The sequence below is a fragment of the Astatotilapia calliptera genome, chromosome 5, assembly GCF_900246225.1.
Source record: "Astatotilapia calliptera chromosome 5, fAstCal1.2, whole genome shotgun sequence".
In the NCBI taxonomy this organism is placed as follows: Eukaryota; Metazoa; Chordata; class Actinopteri; order Cichliformes; family Cichlidae; genus Astatotilapia; species Astatotilapia calliptera.
In genome coordinates, this window is record NC_039306.1 from 32,885,940 (window position 1) to 32,904,608 (window position 18,669).

At 41.3% G+C, this 18,669-nt stretch overlaps 1 protein-coding gene across 1 annotated transcript in view; it reads right to left on the minus strand.

The window, feature by feature from the left end:
* The window catches only part of LOC113022979 (carbohydrate sulfotransferase 11-like), a 23,438-nt gene extending 6,778 nt beyond the window's left edge, over window positions 1-16,660 (minus strand). Inside the window, exons 1-2 of the mRNA XM_026168984.1 lie at window positions 16,052-16,660; window positions 2,598-2,677 (exon numbers count right to left, since the gene is read on the minus strand). Coding sequence (XP_026024769.1) covers window positions 2,598-2,677; window positions 16,052-16,145 — 174 coding nt within the window. The 5' untranslated portion in view covers window positions 16,146-16,660. The remainder of the gene's footprint in view (window positions 1-2,597; window positions 2,678-16,051) is intronic.
* Between the last annotated feature and the right edge of the window lie 2,009 nt (window positions 16,661-18,669).

The window sequence follows — 18,669 nt, forward strand, 5'->3', positions numbered from 1 at the left end:
CAAGTGAGCTTGAGTCAAAACAAAGCGGGGATGAAAGTGTGTGTTCAGATATGTCAACACCCAGTGAGGCAATGGTTGTGTACAGCTGTTATACGCAACTCATAACTAGAGTGGAAATGAAAGGCTGCACATGGACATGTTTCTGTCTAATACTAAGCTGCAGACAGTAAACCTGCTAACGACCGAAAAAGTGATATTTTTGTATTTCCTGATAAAGGGCGGCTCCTGTTACTGCTTTTAGCTTCATGTAACCTGTGCATGGATGAAAAGCAGTCAGACGCATCTCTAAATATAAAACTCTTAACTGCCTGACAGTATCTGTACAAAGTCGTGAATCCTCCTCTATAAATGTCGTGTCTTTAATTCCACAAAAATGGCCGACCTTTATTTCTCCTCCTTTACTGCTCAGATGGGAGTGCATCAAAGTATTTCTCCTTGACATGAAAAATATCACTATCAAGACTTCACAAATTTCCGGGGAGATTTGTCTCTTAGACATTTCGTTACAAAGAGCAGGTATTACTTTCCTTTAGATGCAGCTAAAGCAGATTTATGAGGACTGGAGCAAAACGTGGACTGAACTGCTGAATTAAGTGGAGGTGGCTCTTCTATGTTCAGCCATGCGTTTATGAAGTGGCTGTTTGGTCTCTCCGATGTAGAGGTCTGAGCATTCCTCGCCACACTGCACAGCATACACTACGATGTTAAGTTTGTGCTTAGGAGTTTTGTCTTTGGGATGAACCAGTTTTTGTCTGAGTGTGTGGCTGGGTCTGAAGTACACGGGGATGTCGTGATTGGAGAAAACTCTCCTGAGTTTCTCTGATAAATCTGGTACATAGAGGATGACAGTATTGTTCTGATTGTCTCTCTGACTCTCCGCTAGCTGGTGGTGTATCCGGTCGTTAAGTGATGACGTGACGAATCCTACTTCCGGGCCTAAAGTAGTCTGCATTTAATATGGCTTTTGTGTTGTTAACATGTTTAATGTTATGCATTTTCTTATATTTGATCTCAAAAAGCTCCTAAAACAGTCAGTGATCACTGTTGACCTCCCTCGGCTTTTATTACCACTAATCATTTATTTAAGCTCAGTTTTTAAAACCTTAGGATGTAACTACAGCCCAGCCCATGCAGCAGTACATGAATGACTAACCTCGTATTGTGGATGGATTATCTCAGTTGTTCTCCTGGCTGAAGTTTGGTCCTTTTACAGCATCCTGCCATGCAATTACATTTGTTCCTGACCACCGAGAACACTCACGTTAACTTTTATCGAGTGGAAAAAAAGCTTGTTTATATTATGCTAACATAGCTGTGTCGCTAGCGGTCACGTAGCACATCATTACATACCAGCTAGCCCAACTTCAGTAACCCTACAAACGTCACTGCTTTTTAGTTTTCTGTCTTCATTTATGCTGGAAGTGATAACAGAGCAGTACATTTTAATTTGTTTCCAAAACCCCGCAGTCAGGACATGCTATATTGTATTTAGATAGAAGCTAGCGAGCTAACTTCCTGCTAACTTCTAACTCCGTTAAATGTCATAAATTCCGTTTTCATGGATGCCTGGATGTTAAACTCAATTGTTACACCTGGTAGAGCAGAACGCTGATCATTTTATTAAAGATGAAAGACTTTAGACAGTTTTTCAACTCTCAGTAATGCCATAGTGATCGTTTGATATATGGACCTGCAGCGGAGTTTAGGCCCAGACACGGCTAGTGACGTCAGACTGAACGACCGCATAGGGGGGGTCCATGACCCACTTGGGAACACTCCCATAGGGTTTAAAAACTGGGACTCTCCACCAGTTGCTCTTCAAACTGAAGAAACTTCTCAGATGAGAGGTGAAACATCTTCAAGGAAACTTAAAGAAGTCCAGACGCTTTTCTTTCCAAGCTCCTTAAAAACCTCTGTGGTTTTTTTCCTATCAGCCATGGATCGGCCTCCCCAAAGCACGGACCTCAACATGACTGAATCAGTGTGGGATCATCATGACCGAGCACAGAACGAAAAGCAGCCAACATCCAGAGAAGAGCTTTTGAGTGTCTTTCAAGAAGCCTGCAGAACTATTTCTGAAGTCTAGTCAGTTCTAAGAAAGCATTCATTAGCGTTCCAGCTGTTCTGAAGAATAAAGGCGGTCACACCAAATGTGAACTTTCAAGCTTGTTAGAATTGTACAAAGTCTGTTTTTACCGTTACACTGCATTTCCATGTATGTTTGCATGTTTCAGTAAATCACTCCACCTACTTCTTTTTTCCCCAAGCAAAGTATAAACAATTGTGACTCAAGAGTTTTGGACACTGATTTATTTATGCCAACAAACTGCAGGAGGACTGAATTTCCACAGCTAGAAGATTATTATTAAATATTAAAAATGAGACCCTGTTTGTCATTAAACACTCGGCCTATCCTGTCTGGTTATGTGTGCTCTCTTTCATTCAAACATAGAACGTTCCAGAAACACAAAGAATCATAAAAATCACAAAATGACTATTTATCATAACCTTTGCCAAGTTTGTTAAAATAACCCCGAGTAATCCTGGAATAAATCCTTACAAATAAATATTTAAAGTGCACATGACGTTAGACTGACCTGATCGCCATCGTACAGCGTCTGTAGCGGACTCCTCCTCGACTTCTGTCTGCTGCCGCTTTCACCCACCGCCTCTGAGGCTGAGGAAAAAGCACATCGGTTATGGAGCAGTCACCGCTGAATTATCACTAATAATGCTTTTGTGAATGTGTGTCATCACGCCCAAATGTGGTCCTGTGACCCTGACTGTGGTAGTTTGGCTGGTGTTCATATTTCTGTGGACACATTTTAAAGAAAATATGCACGATACATTTGCAAACTGTCAACATGAGATGAGTTAGAAGGGGGACGGTGTCCATCCCATGATTACCAATCAGTCGCTGACTTCGCGCTTTTATTGAAGTTTAACATGCTGCAGCCTGAAGGGGCGTGAGCTTACTGCAGGGTTTCAGGGAGGAACAAAGGCCGAGGATAAAGAGGTGCAGCGCAATTATTTTATTTGATCATTCACTGAATTACTGAATGCCAAAATTATAATTAGCCAAATATCCTCAAGCAAGATACTGAACCCAAGCAGTACACAAGAATCAGCTCATTTACTATTTAACTACTACTGTTGGTGTTAACTACCATTATCATAAATAATAATACAGTGTGGTATATCATTAGACAGATAAAACAGGAGAATAAAGTGCACTGTAGAACATTAACACAAACTGAGCACAAAAACGTTGCACTGAAACAATAAAGTAAACTTTCATGGTTTGTTATCGCTGCTTTTATTTGCTCGAGTGCTTTAGAAACGGAACAAGAGTTTTGGCCGGGCAGAACATTTCATTTTCCACGTTATGTCAGACTCAAGTTTGAAAGGAAGGATAAAAGGACCTTATTTATGTCCTTTGGCTTAGAGCCATCATTTGTTTCCTTCCAGATATTGGACATGTATAGAGTTTCACCACATGATCCTCAGATTTAATCTGGGTAAAGGTAGTCGATCTGTTCCTCCTAAAAGCTGCAGGCCTTTGTTGGAGAAAAAAAAGAAAGATGCAAAGGCGTGCGGCCTGGTTTGAAAAGGCAGTGGTTGCTTCACTCAAACAGTTTCATCATAGTTAGAAAAATGAAAACGAGCTCTCAGAACAACATCTACCATCAAGTATTCTGCACTCCAACCTGCCTGCAGTGAAAGCAGAGATGAGCACCACGCTGCTGAACCACGACTCGCTGACACAACAGGGAGCAGCAGGACTCCAAGACACTGCGAACATCCCCACAGGAGCACAGCTTATTTGATTTACAGAACAAGCTCATCACATCGTACACTTTCCGGCCACAGATGTAAGGTTACAATCAACACTCACGAGACTGAGTTACTGAGAGAGACACTTCCATCTGATCTGCATGCATGTTGTGGACGTAGTCACTTTCTATAAAAGCCATATCTTCACTCCATCTGCAGCGTAGTGTGGAGGTTATTTGTTTTTTCCTCAGAGATAAACATAGATAGCCCCGCTTCATCAGATGTTCTTTTATGAAAAACGCACACTCCCTAAATGAAACGCAGATGTATTCTGGTGTGTTTAGCCAGTAAGTGTTAGCTTGAAGATAAAACTGCAATCTGTCCCCTTCTTCAGATGAGACGAGTCATTTTAGTGTTTTAAATTATGAAGTTAGCCAGGAGGCACTTCGTTAGAGCAGCGGTCCCCAACCTTTTTTGCGCCATGGACCGGTTTATACACGACAATATTTTCACGGACCGGCCTTTAAGATGTCGCGGATAAATACAACAAAATAAAACTAGTACTGGTACCGAAAAAAAGATTTATTCATAACACATGTGAAAAGACTCAGGAAAACAGAGTTAACGATAAAAACGATAACAAAATAAAGCTGAAAACTGATAAAAACCATACATTTCACACCCGAGCCTCAACTCTCGCGACCCAGTACCAAACGACTCACGGACCGCTACCGGTCCGTGGCCCGGGGTTTGGGGACCGCTGCGTTAGAAGACTGGGAAAAGAAACAGCTAGCGTGGCTCTGTCCAAAGATCAGGCAATCTGAAGCTGCTGTGAAAAGCTCACAGAATAAGTCCTCATGCTGCTGATTCAGTTCAGCTGAAGAGGGTTAGGTTTCCAGTATCTCGCTGAACTCAGACCACCTGGTGCAGTGTAGTTTCAGGGTGACATCGGTGCCTCTTTCTGGAAAATCCAGCATTGAACCAACTTTGCTTTTAGCGTGCGTGTCGATTCCAGGAAGAATAATCCCTGCAATTAGTGATCCCTTTCTACACAAGTTAGACCTTGCTTCAATTCATGAACTTCCCAGTATGTTTGACGATTCAAGGAATTCAAGTATTCAAATACACACACACACACACACACACACACACACACACGAAATTTCCATATTTTCACTAACAAATGTTCACCCCTTGCTGCTCAGGAGGTTCAAGCGATACAGGCAATAATCCATTGAAACTCATTCAGAAAACTCCATAAATGTTCTTCTGTATTGCTGCCATTTAAATTTAACTTGACTCATATTTCTGAAACCGGAACTCTTCTTGCTCCATAACCACAATGTGAAGAAAAATATCACATTAACTGTTTAATGATTACATCCATTTTCACAAACTCCCCCAGTTTTAGAGGCTCGAAATTCACTGACAAGCAGTCCAACAGCCAGGTTCCCTCATTATCGACAGCAAACTAAGCAGATAAAAGTCGTACTTGAACTTGTTTCAAGTGTTACACAGAAGCAGTTCACTGGACCACTATGAGGTCCAAAGAGGCTCAGGTTCAGACAAATGCTCCGAAACTGTTCAGACGGTGTATAACAATGCAAACGGATCATAACCCAAATCTCAGGGCAAAGAACAGAGTCGCTCACCTAACATCAGCCCAGCATGCTTTTCACTTACTGAGACCAAAAGTGAACAGCAAACCTCAAAGAAGGAAGCATGTGATGATGTCCACAGGTGCTGGACTGCAGGGATACCTGTCACTTTCAACAAATGAAAAAGGGGGATTATTTATAAAGTTCGGAATGAATAAAGTCTGTCCCTTCAATTAACATCTTCATCATTTGATTTAAAAAAAAAAAAAAAAAATCCACTTTAGGATTTGGTTCTTTTGTCTTGAAGCCACTGGCTCATGGCTAAACTCAAGTTTAAACACATAACTTCCTGTTAGAGACGTGCTCTTCACAGCGCATCAACAATGAAATGACATCAGTTTGCTCACAGAGACAAGGCCAGGCTGCTTTTCACTGGAGTAAACATCTGCAAGCAGCTGTGTGGCTCCAAGTCCAGATTGAGCAGTGCAACTCAGCACTAACTGCCCATTGAACAAATGACTTCCTGTGCTGTGCCATTATTCAAATGGCAGTATGCACAAACGCCTTATGTACAAGTCTGCCTTTTATGCAGTCATTACGCTCCAAACTTGCACGAACAGCAACATTTGTCATCTGGAGACAATTAGATTTACAAAAGCTCAGGATTTGTTACTACCGTAATTAGCTGCTTTAATTGGAGACAATGATGCTGTAATGGTGGAAACTGCACAGGCCCAACACTATTGAGCACAGGCTACTGTGAGACTCAAGTGACCACATGTGTGCACCTCTCTCCTCCCTGTGGTGTGGTCAGGTCACTCATGGCAAACTGGTTATGAGCTGTAAACACGCTCACTGCAGGCAGCCCAGCATGCAGTAATGAGCATACTACACAGAATCATTGAGAATACCTGCGAGAGACACACAGTCGATCATACAACTGAAATCACAGGTCTTTACTAGCTTCTAACAGCAGGTGAGAGTAACTAGAGAAATGCTGAAGCTGTGCAACAGTATTGTATAAAGATCATATATCAGTGCCGGTCTTATTTCAGACACTCCATCCCCATGTACTTATTAACATAATGTATGAATCTGGTCAGCGTAGCGTTGTCTATAGCAAGCATGCCAGGTGCAGTTACTGATAAGGAGGACTGCAACAGTAGACCGTGACTGTTGCATCAGCCGCCTCATTTTGCAATCTTTTACAACTGGCCAGCATTCTCACCACACATTAAGGCTGCACAGTTAATGGAATTTTAATCTTGATTTTAGCTTCCCACAGTTAAATGAACACGATCACATATTTAAAATATGTGCTCAGCCAATAGAATGCAAAGCAAAAAGCAAATCAGGAGCTCCGACTGCATGCCAGCATGTGACAGTCACAGCCGTTCTGAAGTGTCCTGGACTAGTAAGACTACGTTCAAAGATATACAACAGAATTCAAATGTCTGCCACACTCATGCCTCGAAGTGGATCATCATCATCCATTTTTCAGAAATACTCTTAAGCAATCAGCTGGCTGAAAAAAAACAAACAAACAAAAAAACCACCAAAAACTGCAGTTCTAAATAAAACTCGGCCAAAACAAACAAACAGACAAACAAAAAACAAAAAAACATGGCTGCTGACGTGAACTGTCCAACATCAGCTCCATAAAAGTCCATTAAAGCGAGCATGCATACTGTGCATCAGCGCTCACAAAGGTGCACTGACGTCACCAAAATCTTTGCCAAAGATTCACTCAAACCAAGTGAATGAACACCAATACTGACTAACAAGTGATCAAAATGATCACTTTGACCATAATCGTTCAGCCCTACCACAGATATAGCACTAAATGTTAATGTTCAGTTCAATAAAAATATAAGCTGCTCAGTGTTAGCTTGCACTGGCTTCTACCCAGATAGCAACCATTAAAACAGTTTACAGTGTTTCCCACTTAACTTGAATGCACCCAATTTAGAGGCAAAATTCCCAGTCTGGCTGCAACTAAAGTTATTCAGGACCAATTTATAAAAGCTAAAAAAGGGATGCATTGCATTTCGTTCTTTTGCACTCTCTCTTAAAATACTGTGTGGAATGACCCATGGAACTTAAACAAAGCAGCCATTTCCCCAAAACACCTATAAAAACTGCACTTATTTTGCTAAAGTGAGTTCTGTTTTCAGTCAAATTTGGTCAATGTCAACAAATCTGCACGTGGTCTTCTGTCCAGTCTTTGAAGCACAGTTTGCCTGAATTCGGACAGGACAGCATTGGCTCATATCAAACTTGGTACTTTGTGGATTTACTGATAAGCAGGATTTCAACAGTTGAACGTGACTGTTGTGTTAGCGTCACATTTTACAATCGTTTACACTTTGACTTACACTTTGACCACATGTGATAATTTATCACTCATAAACACAAATAACCACTACAACCCCATATAAAGCCAGTGCCTGACACACACTACATTCAGTTAGCTAGCATTGGTACTGCTGTCAGTACTGACAAATTATTCTGATTCTTCCAGCTGAAAACGGTGTGGTGGTCGCTCTTTCAACCATCAAAAGTGGAGTTTTACAAAGTTCCACACTAAACTTTCTGACCATAGGAACACCGTCGAGGTACAAACAGCCAACTGGTTTACCAGCAGGCCAATATTACTGGCCCATACTATGCAATGTGTTAATCCAATAAGATTTACTTATTTAATTTCAGTTACTTTGCTGCAAAATGAGATTGTCAAGCATGCCAACCATGTTACTAAAACCTGCCGTAAATGTTGCCATGAGACAGAGCTTGTGCTATCAGTCTGATATCATTACACGCAATTTGGTTCTATATAGACAGAAATTCAACAATTCAAATTAGCAATTAGAATCGCGCTGAGCAGCCTTCTTTTTCTAGAGGATTAGAACCAAAAGCCAACCAGCAAACCTTCAACAATCTTACAGAGTGATTGCCATTAGTCAAAGTCAGACTCAGTTTGCAGAAAGATTTCTTCCTACCAGCCGAACTTTGCAATCACCTTGAGATAAAAAGTTGCTGTGAGTGTGCAGCACCCTCAACATTAACTTGGCTCCTGGTTTGACATAGGCAAACGTAGAGGTACCAGGCGAACAGCCTGGGAAAACACTTAGAAAGTACTTAGCTGTTGCAATAACAAGAATATCACTGATCACAGCAAACACTCAGAGATTTATACATAAGAAGCAAGCTTCACAGTAATCAGCATCAATTCTTTTGACACATAAATAACCTTCTCATTTAGTGGATTCACCTCTGCCAAAAAGCCAGATGATGCCTTATTACTGGAATCAAGAGCGTCACATGCAGCCGGATGCTGCTGCCAAAAGGAGGCTTTGTCTTTTGCCTTGAGCTGCCGAGGTGAGGAGATCATTCTGCCACAGCGCACCAATTTATCTGACCTGTTTTCTAAACACATTTCATTGCGACCTCTCCCAAAGAGAGCACTAAAATGGAACAGAGAGGTAGCGGCTGAAATGATTCCGAAGCTGACAAACACCTGGAAAACTGAGTGTTTCAGCAACAGGGTGAGACGGCACACTGAAAAGGTTTGTGTCTCATCTGTCATCTGCTAACTTGGCATCAATTAGCAAGCAAGGAAATTTACAGTCCAAGTTTTGTCATGAGGTATTTAAAAGGGGGGCAGGTGAAAATATCAAGAAACTGTTTAAAATGTCAGAATAGCTGGATATCAGGACTGGGCGCAGACACTAGGACACACTGCACAGCATAGATATAGGTGGAAAAATGTGTGCTATGTTTTGCCATTAGAAGGGGGAAGAAAAAAAAAGCTGCTGGTTATAACCGTGTACCACTCTAACAAAACAGTGTCTCAGCTGCCCTTAACTCCTCCACTGATACAAGACGTCTGAAACTCACCAACCCCAGCTAAGGCAGACTCAAAGGAAGACGTCGTCCTGTTGGTTTAACCCTGTCTGGACCCCCAAAGCCTACAGCATTCCTTACGGTACGCACGGAACCAAATGCTGGGGAAATGCAAAATATAGAAAGGCCGATGTGTGTTCCTGCTGTCCGAGCCATGAAATGAGCTCTGTGTTTAGGTCCCACTGGGAAAACTGCCCCCCCCCTTCCTTGACCTGACTTGCCAAAGAGTAGCTTTGACGCTGTACAAGGGAAAGCCTGATCCTTTTAGGCCACAAATGTGTGTGTGTGAAAAGGGTGTTAGTGCATAGGCAGGAGCATGTGGGTGGTGTACTGTCTGTTTGCTGAGTCTTAGAAGAATGTCTGCAGATCCAGGAGTCCCTATGATCCTGTGCAGAAGCGTAAAAGAGTTCAATGTGCATTTGTGGGGCGACTCATTAGCTGGCTGACTAAAATCCATCACATCTGCATTTGAGCAGTTGGAAACAGTGACAATAGACACATATTTGGCCGTAAAGAGAAATATCCATCACACAGGAAAATACTGACCCGACTGCATGTTTCACCAGTGTAGTTAGGGCTGCTCGATTATGGCAAAAATGATAATCACGATTATTTTCACTGAAATTGAGATCACGATTATTTGACGATATTTATTTAACCCTTTAAGACCTACTATAGAACCAAGTCCACCAGAGCTTATATTATTTTTTTTACATGCTGTAGTGCCATTTGTGGGAGCATTTCAAGTTGCTATACATCAATACAACTGTTATAGCCCATATTTTAATAATATGTATGCATTAAGTCCATAGTAATTACATAAATTGCAAAAAAGTGCAATAAACTACAAAAAAAATTGAAAATCGCTTTTGTTTTGTTTACATATATTTCTACTTGGAGAAGTTTAAGAGGTTTATCCCTCAAAACTTTAAATACAATAAAGTTGCAAAAAATAGTTTACAACAACAGGAAATTTATTTTGAGTGTCTTCATAGTTTTATTTTGGAGATACAGTTTTTATATACTGCAGGAAAAACAAAAAACAATCCTATGATGCAAATTTGCAAAGAAAACAGCATGTGCATCATTTCACTGTGGGAAGTGTTACGAACAGCTGATAGGAACGGCAAAGCGTGTTTCTGGAATATTATGTTTTTGTTCCTGCAAGCGCTTTTTATGCAGTTTTTGCAAAGCTATATGTGGAAGGAAACCGTGACCGAGGACAAGCTGATGGCATCAGATGTAAGTACAACTCCTCCGGTTTCATATGCAAAACAAATTATTGTGCTAGCTTACACGGTTCAGGTTCTACAGGGATTTAAAAATAGTTACACAACACGGAGCGTGCTGCTCTGACGGCTTTAAAGGGTTAACAATGACTTTAAAAAAATAATATAAAATAGTGTGCAACACCACTGAAGTTTTTTTTACCTCTCTTTTCAACCAACAGCAGTCACTCTCCTCTCCAAATAACTTCTGCTTAGCTTTCCGAGCTTCCCTCGGGTCCTCTTAATCAGCGGTCTCCAACCTTTTTTGCGCCACGGACCGGTTTATGCCCGACAATATTTTCACGGACCGGCCTTTAAGGTGTCGCGAATAAATGAGGGAGGGGCTAATAATCGGCTCAGTCATTTTTAATGATCGTTGAAAGCCCAGATCGTAATCGTGATTAAAATTCGATTAATTGAGCAGCCCTAAGTGTAGTACAATCCTGAGGTCCATTTAACTTAAACTGAATCTCCCGTGGGTCTAGGCACCTCCGACTTTCTTCATATGCAAAAGCAATGATGTGTTAAATTCACTAATGGACCTTAACAGCCTGGTGTTAGAGTTTTCTGTTTTATACGTACATAAAAAATGAGGACGCTTGCTGCTGTGAGGCGACACTTTAACCACTAGTCACTGCTGTCAGTGTCACAGATTTCTGTGATCCTACAATGACAGCTGTTTACTGGGTGATTCAAGTTATTAAGGTTCATCATCTGAGGACACTGAATGTCTACCATACATTAGGGCGGTCAGTAACTTTACTGTGACAAACACTGCATGCATTAGTAAACACAATCAAATAGATTGGTATTTATTCTGCACTCTTCCTGATCACTCCGAGCACTCTACACCATCACCTCATTGTATAAACTTTAGTTACCTCAGATTAACATTAACCATCCCACCAGCCAATTTACAACCACACATAAGCCTAACGTGCATGGACATGCATTCTAATCAATTTGCAATAGGAATCCAGGAGTGACAGCCCTCTGTATACCCACTTATTATTTTAACATAAAAATAAAATATTTTAAAAAATGTTATTGCTTCCATTATATATACTATATGATCAATATATATCATATATGCCTTATGAAAAGGCTTGATAAAGAGGAAAAGATCATTGCACCTGTATATGTAAAATTTATGTAGAAACATGTACCTGTACATGATGTCATGTCTCTTGTTGCTCTTTGAGTGAGGAATAATAAAAGCCTGGCTCTGCGTGGGCTTTTTAATCGAGCACGACTAAAATTACTGAACCAGAACAACCCTAACCCAGACAATATTTGCCAGTGTAATTTAGTCTGGACCAAAGTGGGGATGAGTTGAATTATTTGGCTACCACAGAGCACTTGGATTGAAATAGTAGAGCAGAAGACTTATTCAGTAACTTTAATTGCGAAAGGACAAACCAGAAAAATCAAATCACTTGAGGATACGGGCTCTGAAAGCAGATGGTCCTAATGTAATTTTGAAAAAATTCCTCCAGAGTACTTTCTGTGCTATCAGCTCCTGCTGTGCCGTTTCATGAATATGCAGCTGGCTGGAGAACAGGCTGGAACAGCAGGACCACCCCGACCCCCCATGTCACCGCAGACGGACGGGGATCTGACAGCAGCCAGGAGGAGCGAGCGGTTTCAATTGGCAACTGCACGCCGCAGCATACGAAGATCAAGTCACACACTGTTCCCGTGTGGATGCGTCTGCTTTTAATTGGATAATGTCCCATCCACAAGTGACCATGTGTGAAAATTAGTTTCCAAAGAGCGCCGCAACAATTTCGTCAGTGCTCCGACAGAGTTCTGGGAAGCTAATTTTTATGACTTTTGTGGCCTCAAGTCAAGCCTAGACAAGGGAGGTATGAGATGGGGGTAAGTCTCCAGTACATGAATAACAACAGCTGCCCCGAGGCCCACACAATAGTCTCAGGCTCTGTTTGTGATTAAACAGCTACAACTAGCTACACTCATAGCAGTCAGCTCACATCTGTATGTGTGATGTTCCTGGATTTTACTCCCAGGAAAACAAAGGGAGAAGTCCCTCACTGTGCTGTAACATACAACACCACATTCCAGACTATGATATACTTCTTCCTCTTCAGTCAATGCGTCTAAAAGCCCAAAGGCGAAATCATAGTGGCGACTGTAGTAAAGACCTCTCACGCTGACACATAAGCCCATCTTACAAAGTCAGCTTTTCTAAAACAGATGTGAATTTCAAAGACCGGATACGAAGACGTCACAAAGGGTTAAGTTTCTGCAGCATGAAAGGCAACTCGTGTTCTGAAAAACTATTTCTGTCCAGGATGTTACAGTAAAGCCACTCTGCATCTATGCAATTATGCTAAATTTGGATTAGCACTGCATTTCCAAGCACTGTAATTTTATGCTAACTCTGACTTGGCACTATGTTCCTTTGTTATGCGGCTGTTCTCCTGCAGCTTCACATCGCCTAAAAACACTCTGACCTTTACCCCAGATAGAGCGGCTTCACCTCCCCTAACTAACTGCATATCTGAAACCAATTTAGATTCACTTAGAGCAGACAGGCAGGTTTAATGGTCGGCGCGTGAGCTGCATTCCAGGTGTGTTTGGAATACGTGGAGCCAATCCCCCCCCAAAAAAACAGAGGCAGCATCTAGGAATGTGTGCACTTATGCCATGTGTCTCATCAAAGCACTGGTTGTAAACCTATTCAATCAAAATTAACTCACAAAGGCAAATTAATACACAGTAGCAATTTACAGTAATCGTAAACAAAAGCATCTTTAATTTTGGGGGTTTGCACTGTCGATCGGACTGGAAAATCATTCAGTGCCGATTTTTGTAGCTGGTGAGGAAACAATTGCTTTTGTGCATTTATCCTGGCTAGAAAGCTCTCGTTTGGACCTGTAACGAATCAAGCGCTCCCCTTTCTTTTATACAGTGAAGCGCACAACCTTGTGAAAAAGCCAGTTTAAATGGATGGTGACTGATCAAGATTGCTACCTTCTTTTTCAAGAGACTAGGGTATGACGCTGTTTTAAGACCTGCTTACTTAACAAGGACATAAAAAATTTAACTTGCAGTGCCACTTTTTGATGGGACAGCTCTAGTGTGCTGCTCTTCCACACCAACGCTGAATTTCCCACGAAGTAGAAGCACAGGTGTGGCCAATAAGACCGCCGATGGCTTCGTTAAGTCATTATATCACCGAGCAGCAAACCATCATTACTGTCACTAACACACCCCTGCTTTTCCTGCTAGGACATGTCTCCCGTTTTTATTAGTTACAATGAAGCAAAAGCAATTTGTCCAGTATAGCTACACGAGGACGTGCACACAGATGAACCAATGTTTTTATCTAGAAGTCACAAATGTAAAAGTCAAGTCAAAGGTTAGTTATGAAGTTCTATGAGATCGCCTGCTAAAATAAATATATACACATTTCCACTGACATGCAGATGAAACATAGTTTTGTTAATCTATGAAGCTGGCACTAAAAACATGTCACAAAGGCCTGGATTATCTGTAATTTTCTATCTCTTAATTTGAATTTGCTCCTCAAAATGTCAGAAATGTGAAGTCCTGCGTCTGGATAGCAGTACCTTAGCCTCTAGTACTATCAAGGACACATTTTTTTGTTAGTCCTTTGGACTGGCGCGATAAAGCTTTCTGTAATACTGTCAAAACAACAAGCACCATGTTTCAGAGCAATATTGAAAGACAATATTTATTTGGTGGAGGCATTTTTAAGCTGTTATGATCAGCAGTAGAAGCTTTTAGATGAACACAGGTTTGTAAGATGATGAGGAAACCCCCTGATCAGTTTAGAGGTGATCATTTCCTATTTACGTTCACGGTGAGGGGGGCTAAGAGTACATTTTGCACCATCTTACATTGCTGTGATTTAAGTACACGTGGCCACTGACCAATGGTCATGGCGCTTTGCATAATAATGATCATGAAACTGATCTTCTGGCTCTTTGTTTGTCTGCGGTGCTTGTTTCAATTATTATCCAACTTTATTGTTAATGCAGGTGAGGCTGAAGAAGAAACTTGGTTACGAAAACTTTCTGGGATTTTCTACCTGGATGATTAAGAATTCCTCAAGCTTTTAGTGTCCCATTTTTAGAGTATGACTATCAAATCAAAAGCAATGCGAGTGCGAGATCCTACTGTAAATGCAAACATCACTTAATGTAAATACACTAAACAGCACAGACTGTTACTTTATTCTTTTACAACTGCATGTTGAGACCATCTTGCAGCACTATCGCATCATTTCCGAAGAACCACACCCTTGATTTTGATTTCAACCACACACCTGTAACGGTTTGTGACTGTATCTTACACAATCACACCTACCGCACTGACACGTTAACCTACTGACAGAAAAGCATATCAGTCACGCTATCATAACCGATACCCCTGACTTTAACAGTGTAACACTACACTGACAGTAACGTCTTTCACAAGTTACTTATGGACATGTCACACACCCAAACTTTCTGGGATCGCCATTAAACGTGAATCCACCTCACAATATGGGCTATACCTACAGTTTTTAGGCCCCTAAAATAGCTGAGCACGTGTGAAAGAGGCCTTTGTATGTGGCAGAGGGAAGCAGATCCCACCGAAGGAACAACCCCACTGCCAGCCAGCTGCGTCTGCTCCCAGCCCTCCTCCCTGTAGCTGAGGAAACACTGCGCTAAACACTCTGCTAATGGAAGTTTTTCTCCTGTTCCTCAATTTAGATCTGAGCTTCATGGGAAAATAAAGACATCGGGATGGAGCACAACGGGGTGAAATGACAATGGGCTGGAGGCCACGCTTTATTATTGGAATGACAAGGACCAACAAGTCGCACAAAAAAATCCTTTATAGCTGGGCTAAGAATGTCTCAATAGCCTGCTTTCATGCACTTCACTGATATGTGTATTGGATTACAAGTATGCCACAACCCATTAACACAGCGGGTTATGAATGGGTTTTATTATGAAGGCATGGGCAAACCCATATGCCAACAGAAAAGGACCAGCTGGTCTGCTGCACACTTTAAACTAGAGCCCATACATCAGATACACTTTTGTCTCCACACAAGAGATCTTCACAAACACACAACCCTTTATGGGACTATAGATCATATGAGATAAATTTAGATGTAAATTTAGAAAAACTTATAAATTAATATTTAATCAAACTTCTTTTGTTACTGATAAAAGAAAAAAAACCCTCATATTTAAATACTTGAATCATTTGCAGATGGATGGAGATGAACTGATAAAAGTGATGAAATATTTTCTTTGCTTGAAAGGTGTCAGGTTGGGACGTCTGTGTAAACTATTCACGGGGCGCTTAATTTCTAATGTTTCATGTTTTAGCTTTAGTTTTATTCTTAGCGTAGCGGCAGGCAGACAGAGCGGGGATGCAGGAGAATGAGCGCTCCGATGGCAGGGTGTGGAAGCAAGTTTAAGCAGAGCAGAGGGGGAAATATTGTGTATTTATGGGATTTATACTCACCTGGCTTCAGACTGCTGTTAAAGTAGAATATGACCATGACGAAACATCCCAGGGACAAGGCAAAAACCATCCGGATCACTCTGGGTTTCCTCATCCTGAGAGTCTCTGGAAGCCACCGAGAAGCCGAGCCCAATCCTGCCAGGGTTCAGGCGAACTACACGGTTTTTGTCGAGTCTACTTCACCGGCCGTGGGAGCATCGATCCGGCTCGCTGCTCGACCTTTGCCGCTCCTTATCTTCCTGGACATCCTCGCATGCCGGGTCAGGAGGAGGCAGCGGTGAGGGAGGACGAGGGGGCCCCGGGCGGCAGACTCCGCTGGTCTGCCGTGTCTCTCTCGGTTACCGACGCGTTTCTGTGTGCCTTTGTAGAGACGACGGAGAAGGCTGCATCACTGCCGCTGTGGTGCCAGCACAGGCCGCCGGACTGCGTGGGTAACGGGCCCTTTATACGCCACGACAGGGTCTTTCCAAATGTCCGCTTAACCCCTTTCTCCCCGCGGACACAGAAAGGGTCCAACCACTCAACGACCCGGTGGTCGAGAAATAAGCGACACGTTTCAGAAGAAGGGCGGGTTCCGGGGAGACCTTTCAAAGTAAAACTTCTATACAGACAGTATGAAATCTGCTGTGAGTTTGGGACTGAACCGGTTTACAATTCATTAATGCGAAATTAATAAAAAAATAAATTAATATCACTGGTGGAAACGCTTCTAGAGGCATTTCAGAATAAGAGTCTTGCACCTTTTATGAATTTCAAACGTTAGATTTAAAAAACTTGCTGAATTTCAGTCTTTAAAAAATGTGTAAAATTTTCGTACAAATAGAACAAAATTTAATACCAGAAATATTAAAGACATCACTGGTTTCAGACATGGTTTTTATGATGCTGGGACAAGACTAAATTTTAAGATTAGCAAAGAAACACCCAGAGAAAGCCTTCATATAGCCTGAAATGTTAGATCTGTTGGAAAAGTGTGGTTCTTTTCCAATTCAGAGTGGGGGACTGGTCTATAAAAATCAGTTCCCACCCCCATTTCCAGAGGATCAAAAGTAGCTGGAAAAACCAACATTTAGGATGGGAGATAATATGGACTGTTTTAAATGAGAAAATGCAAAACCTGCCTGTCTAGAAACCATGAGCATCACAAAATGCTGGCTCTCCTCTTGCGGAGCTCTGTTGGGCCTTTACTACAGCCACCTTTAGTTGCTGCTCGTCTGTGGGTCTTTCTGCCTTCAGTTTTGTAATAACTGTAAAACAATGCTCTGTCGTTTTGAGATTGGGTGACTGAAATTTCCTCTACCATGTTTAACAGATCATACAGGATGCTTCAGATCACCATCGGCCCCTTTTCTTCTCCAAGCTTTTCTCTTCCACTCATTTTGCAGCAAGTCAATTTTGTACCACTGAACATGTTTAGATATTTTTTCTTTATTTGTTATGTTTTTATTTTTTGGCAACATCTAAAAATGCTTGCACAGTGATACTGTTCTTGAGTGGTTTGTAGACTTAATTATAGATGTTGACACTAAGATGCCAGCCTCTTTGAGAGCGTTCCTGACTTAGCTAAATGTTCTGAAGTTATTTTCCTTAACGATGGAAATAATTCTGTCATCATCCACTTCAGGTTTCTGTGGTCTTGCTATACTGACAAGTTCATTCCTTCTTTTTAAGAAGGTTATGTAGCACTTTTCTACTCTATCTGAGAAATCAAAGCACTTTACACAACTTGCCTCATTCACCCATCCATACAAGCACTTTTTGCTATGGTCTTTCTGTCAAAGTGTTTTCTATCTACCATTCACAACATGCTTGTCTTTGACATGTAGACTGGAGCAGCCAGGGACTGGACCACCAATCTTCCGATTAGCAGATAACCTGCTCTACCAGCTATTTACGCCTAACTTTCTATTCCTAGAATTTCCTGAAGTTTTTGTGACCTGCCCGATTGGTTTGTTTTGGTGTTTCAGCCTAGTGATGTTCACCTTCACAGACATCATATTCATACTTCCAGTGTACAGCCACCAGAGGCAAGTTCAACACTTTGAACCAATTTTAGATCTTTTATCTGTTTATTTTGCCATGGAACAACAAGTAAGGAGGCTTCACCTGAGGCTTGTCAGTCAGTTGTCCAATTACCTTTGAGCATCTGAAAATGGGAGATTATGTATAAAAATGCCTGTAATTCTTAAATAGTTAATGAAATGCATTTGTTATTAAACCTTGAATTAAAACTGAATTTGATTGTTTAAAATTCCCTGTGGTGGTGTACAGAGGCAAAATTGCAAAGAATAAGTCATTGTCCATATATACTGACCTCACAGTACCTTAACAGGGGAAAACCAGTCTTTTGCTTTAATAACAGAGATGATACCTTTAACCTTTGGTCCACTGAGCTGCTATCATACAAAACTGTGATGTTAAAAATTCTTCTTGTGTAAGTTGTATGTGAATGGGAGAATTTCTTTTACCACCAACATTCTCCAGCTGATCGGTCTTGTGTAAATCTGTGTAAATCTGTTACTGGATCCATAAATTTTTTTTTTTTTAAATAATGACAATAATGAGAAAGGCTTTAATATCAGTCCTTCCTGTCACAGAGGTCCCCACATTATAAACTA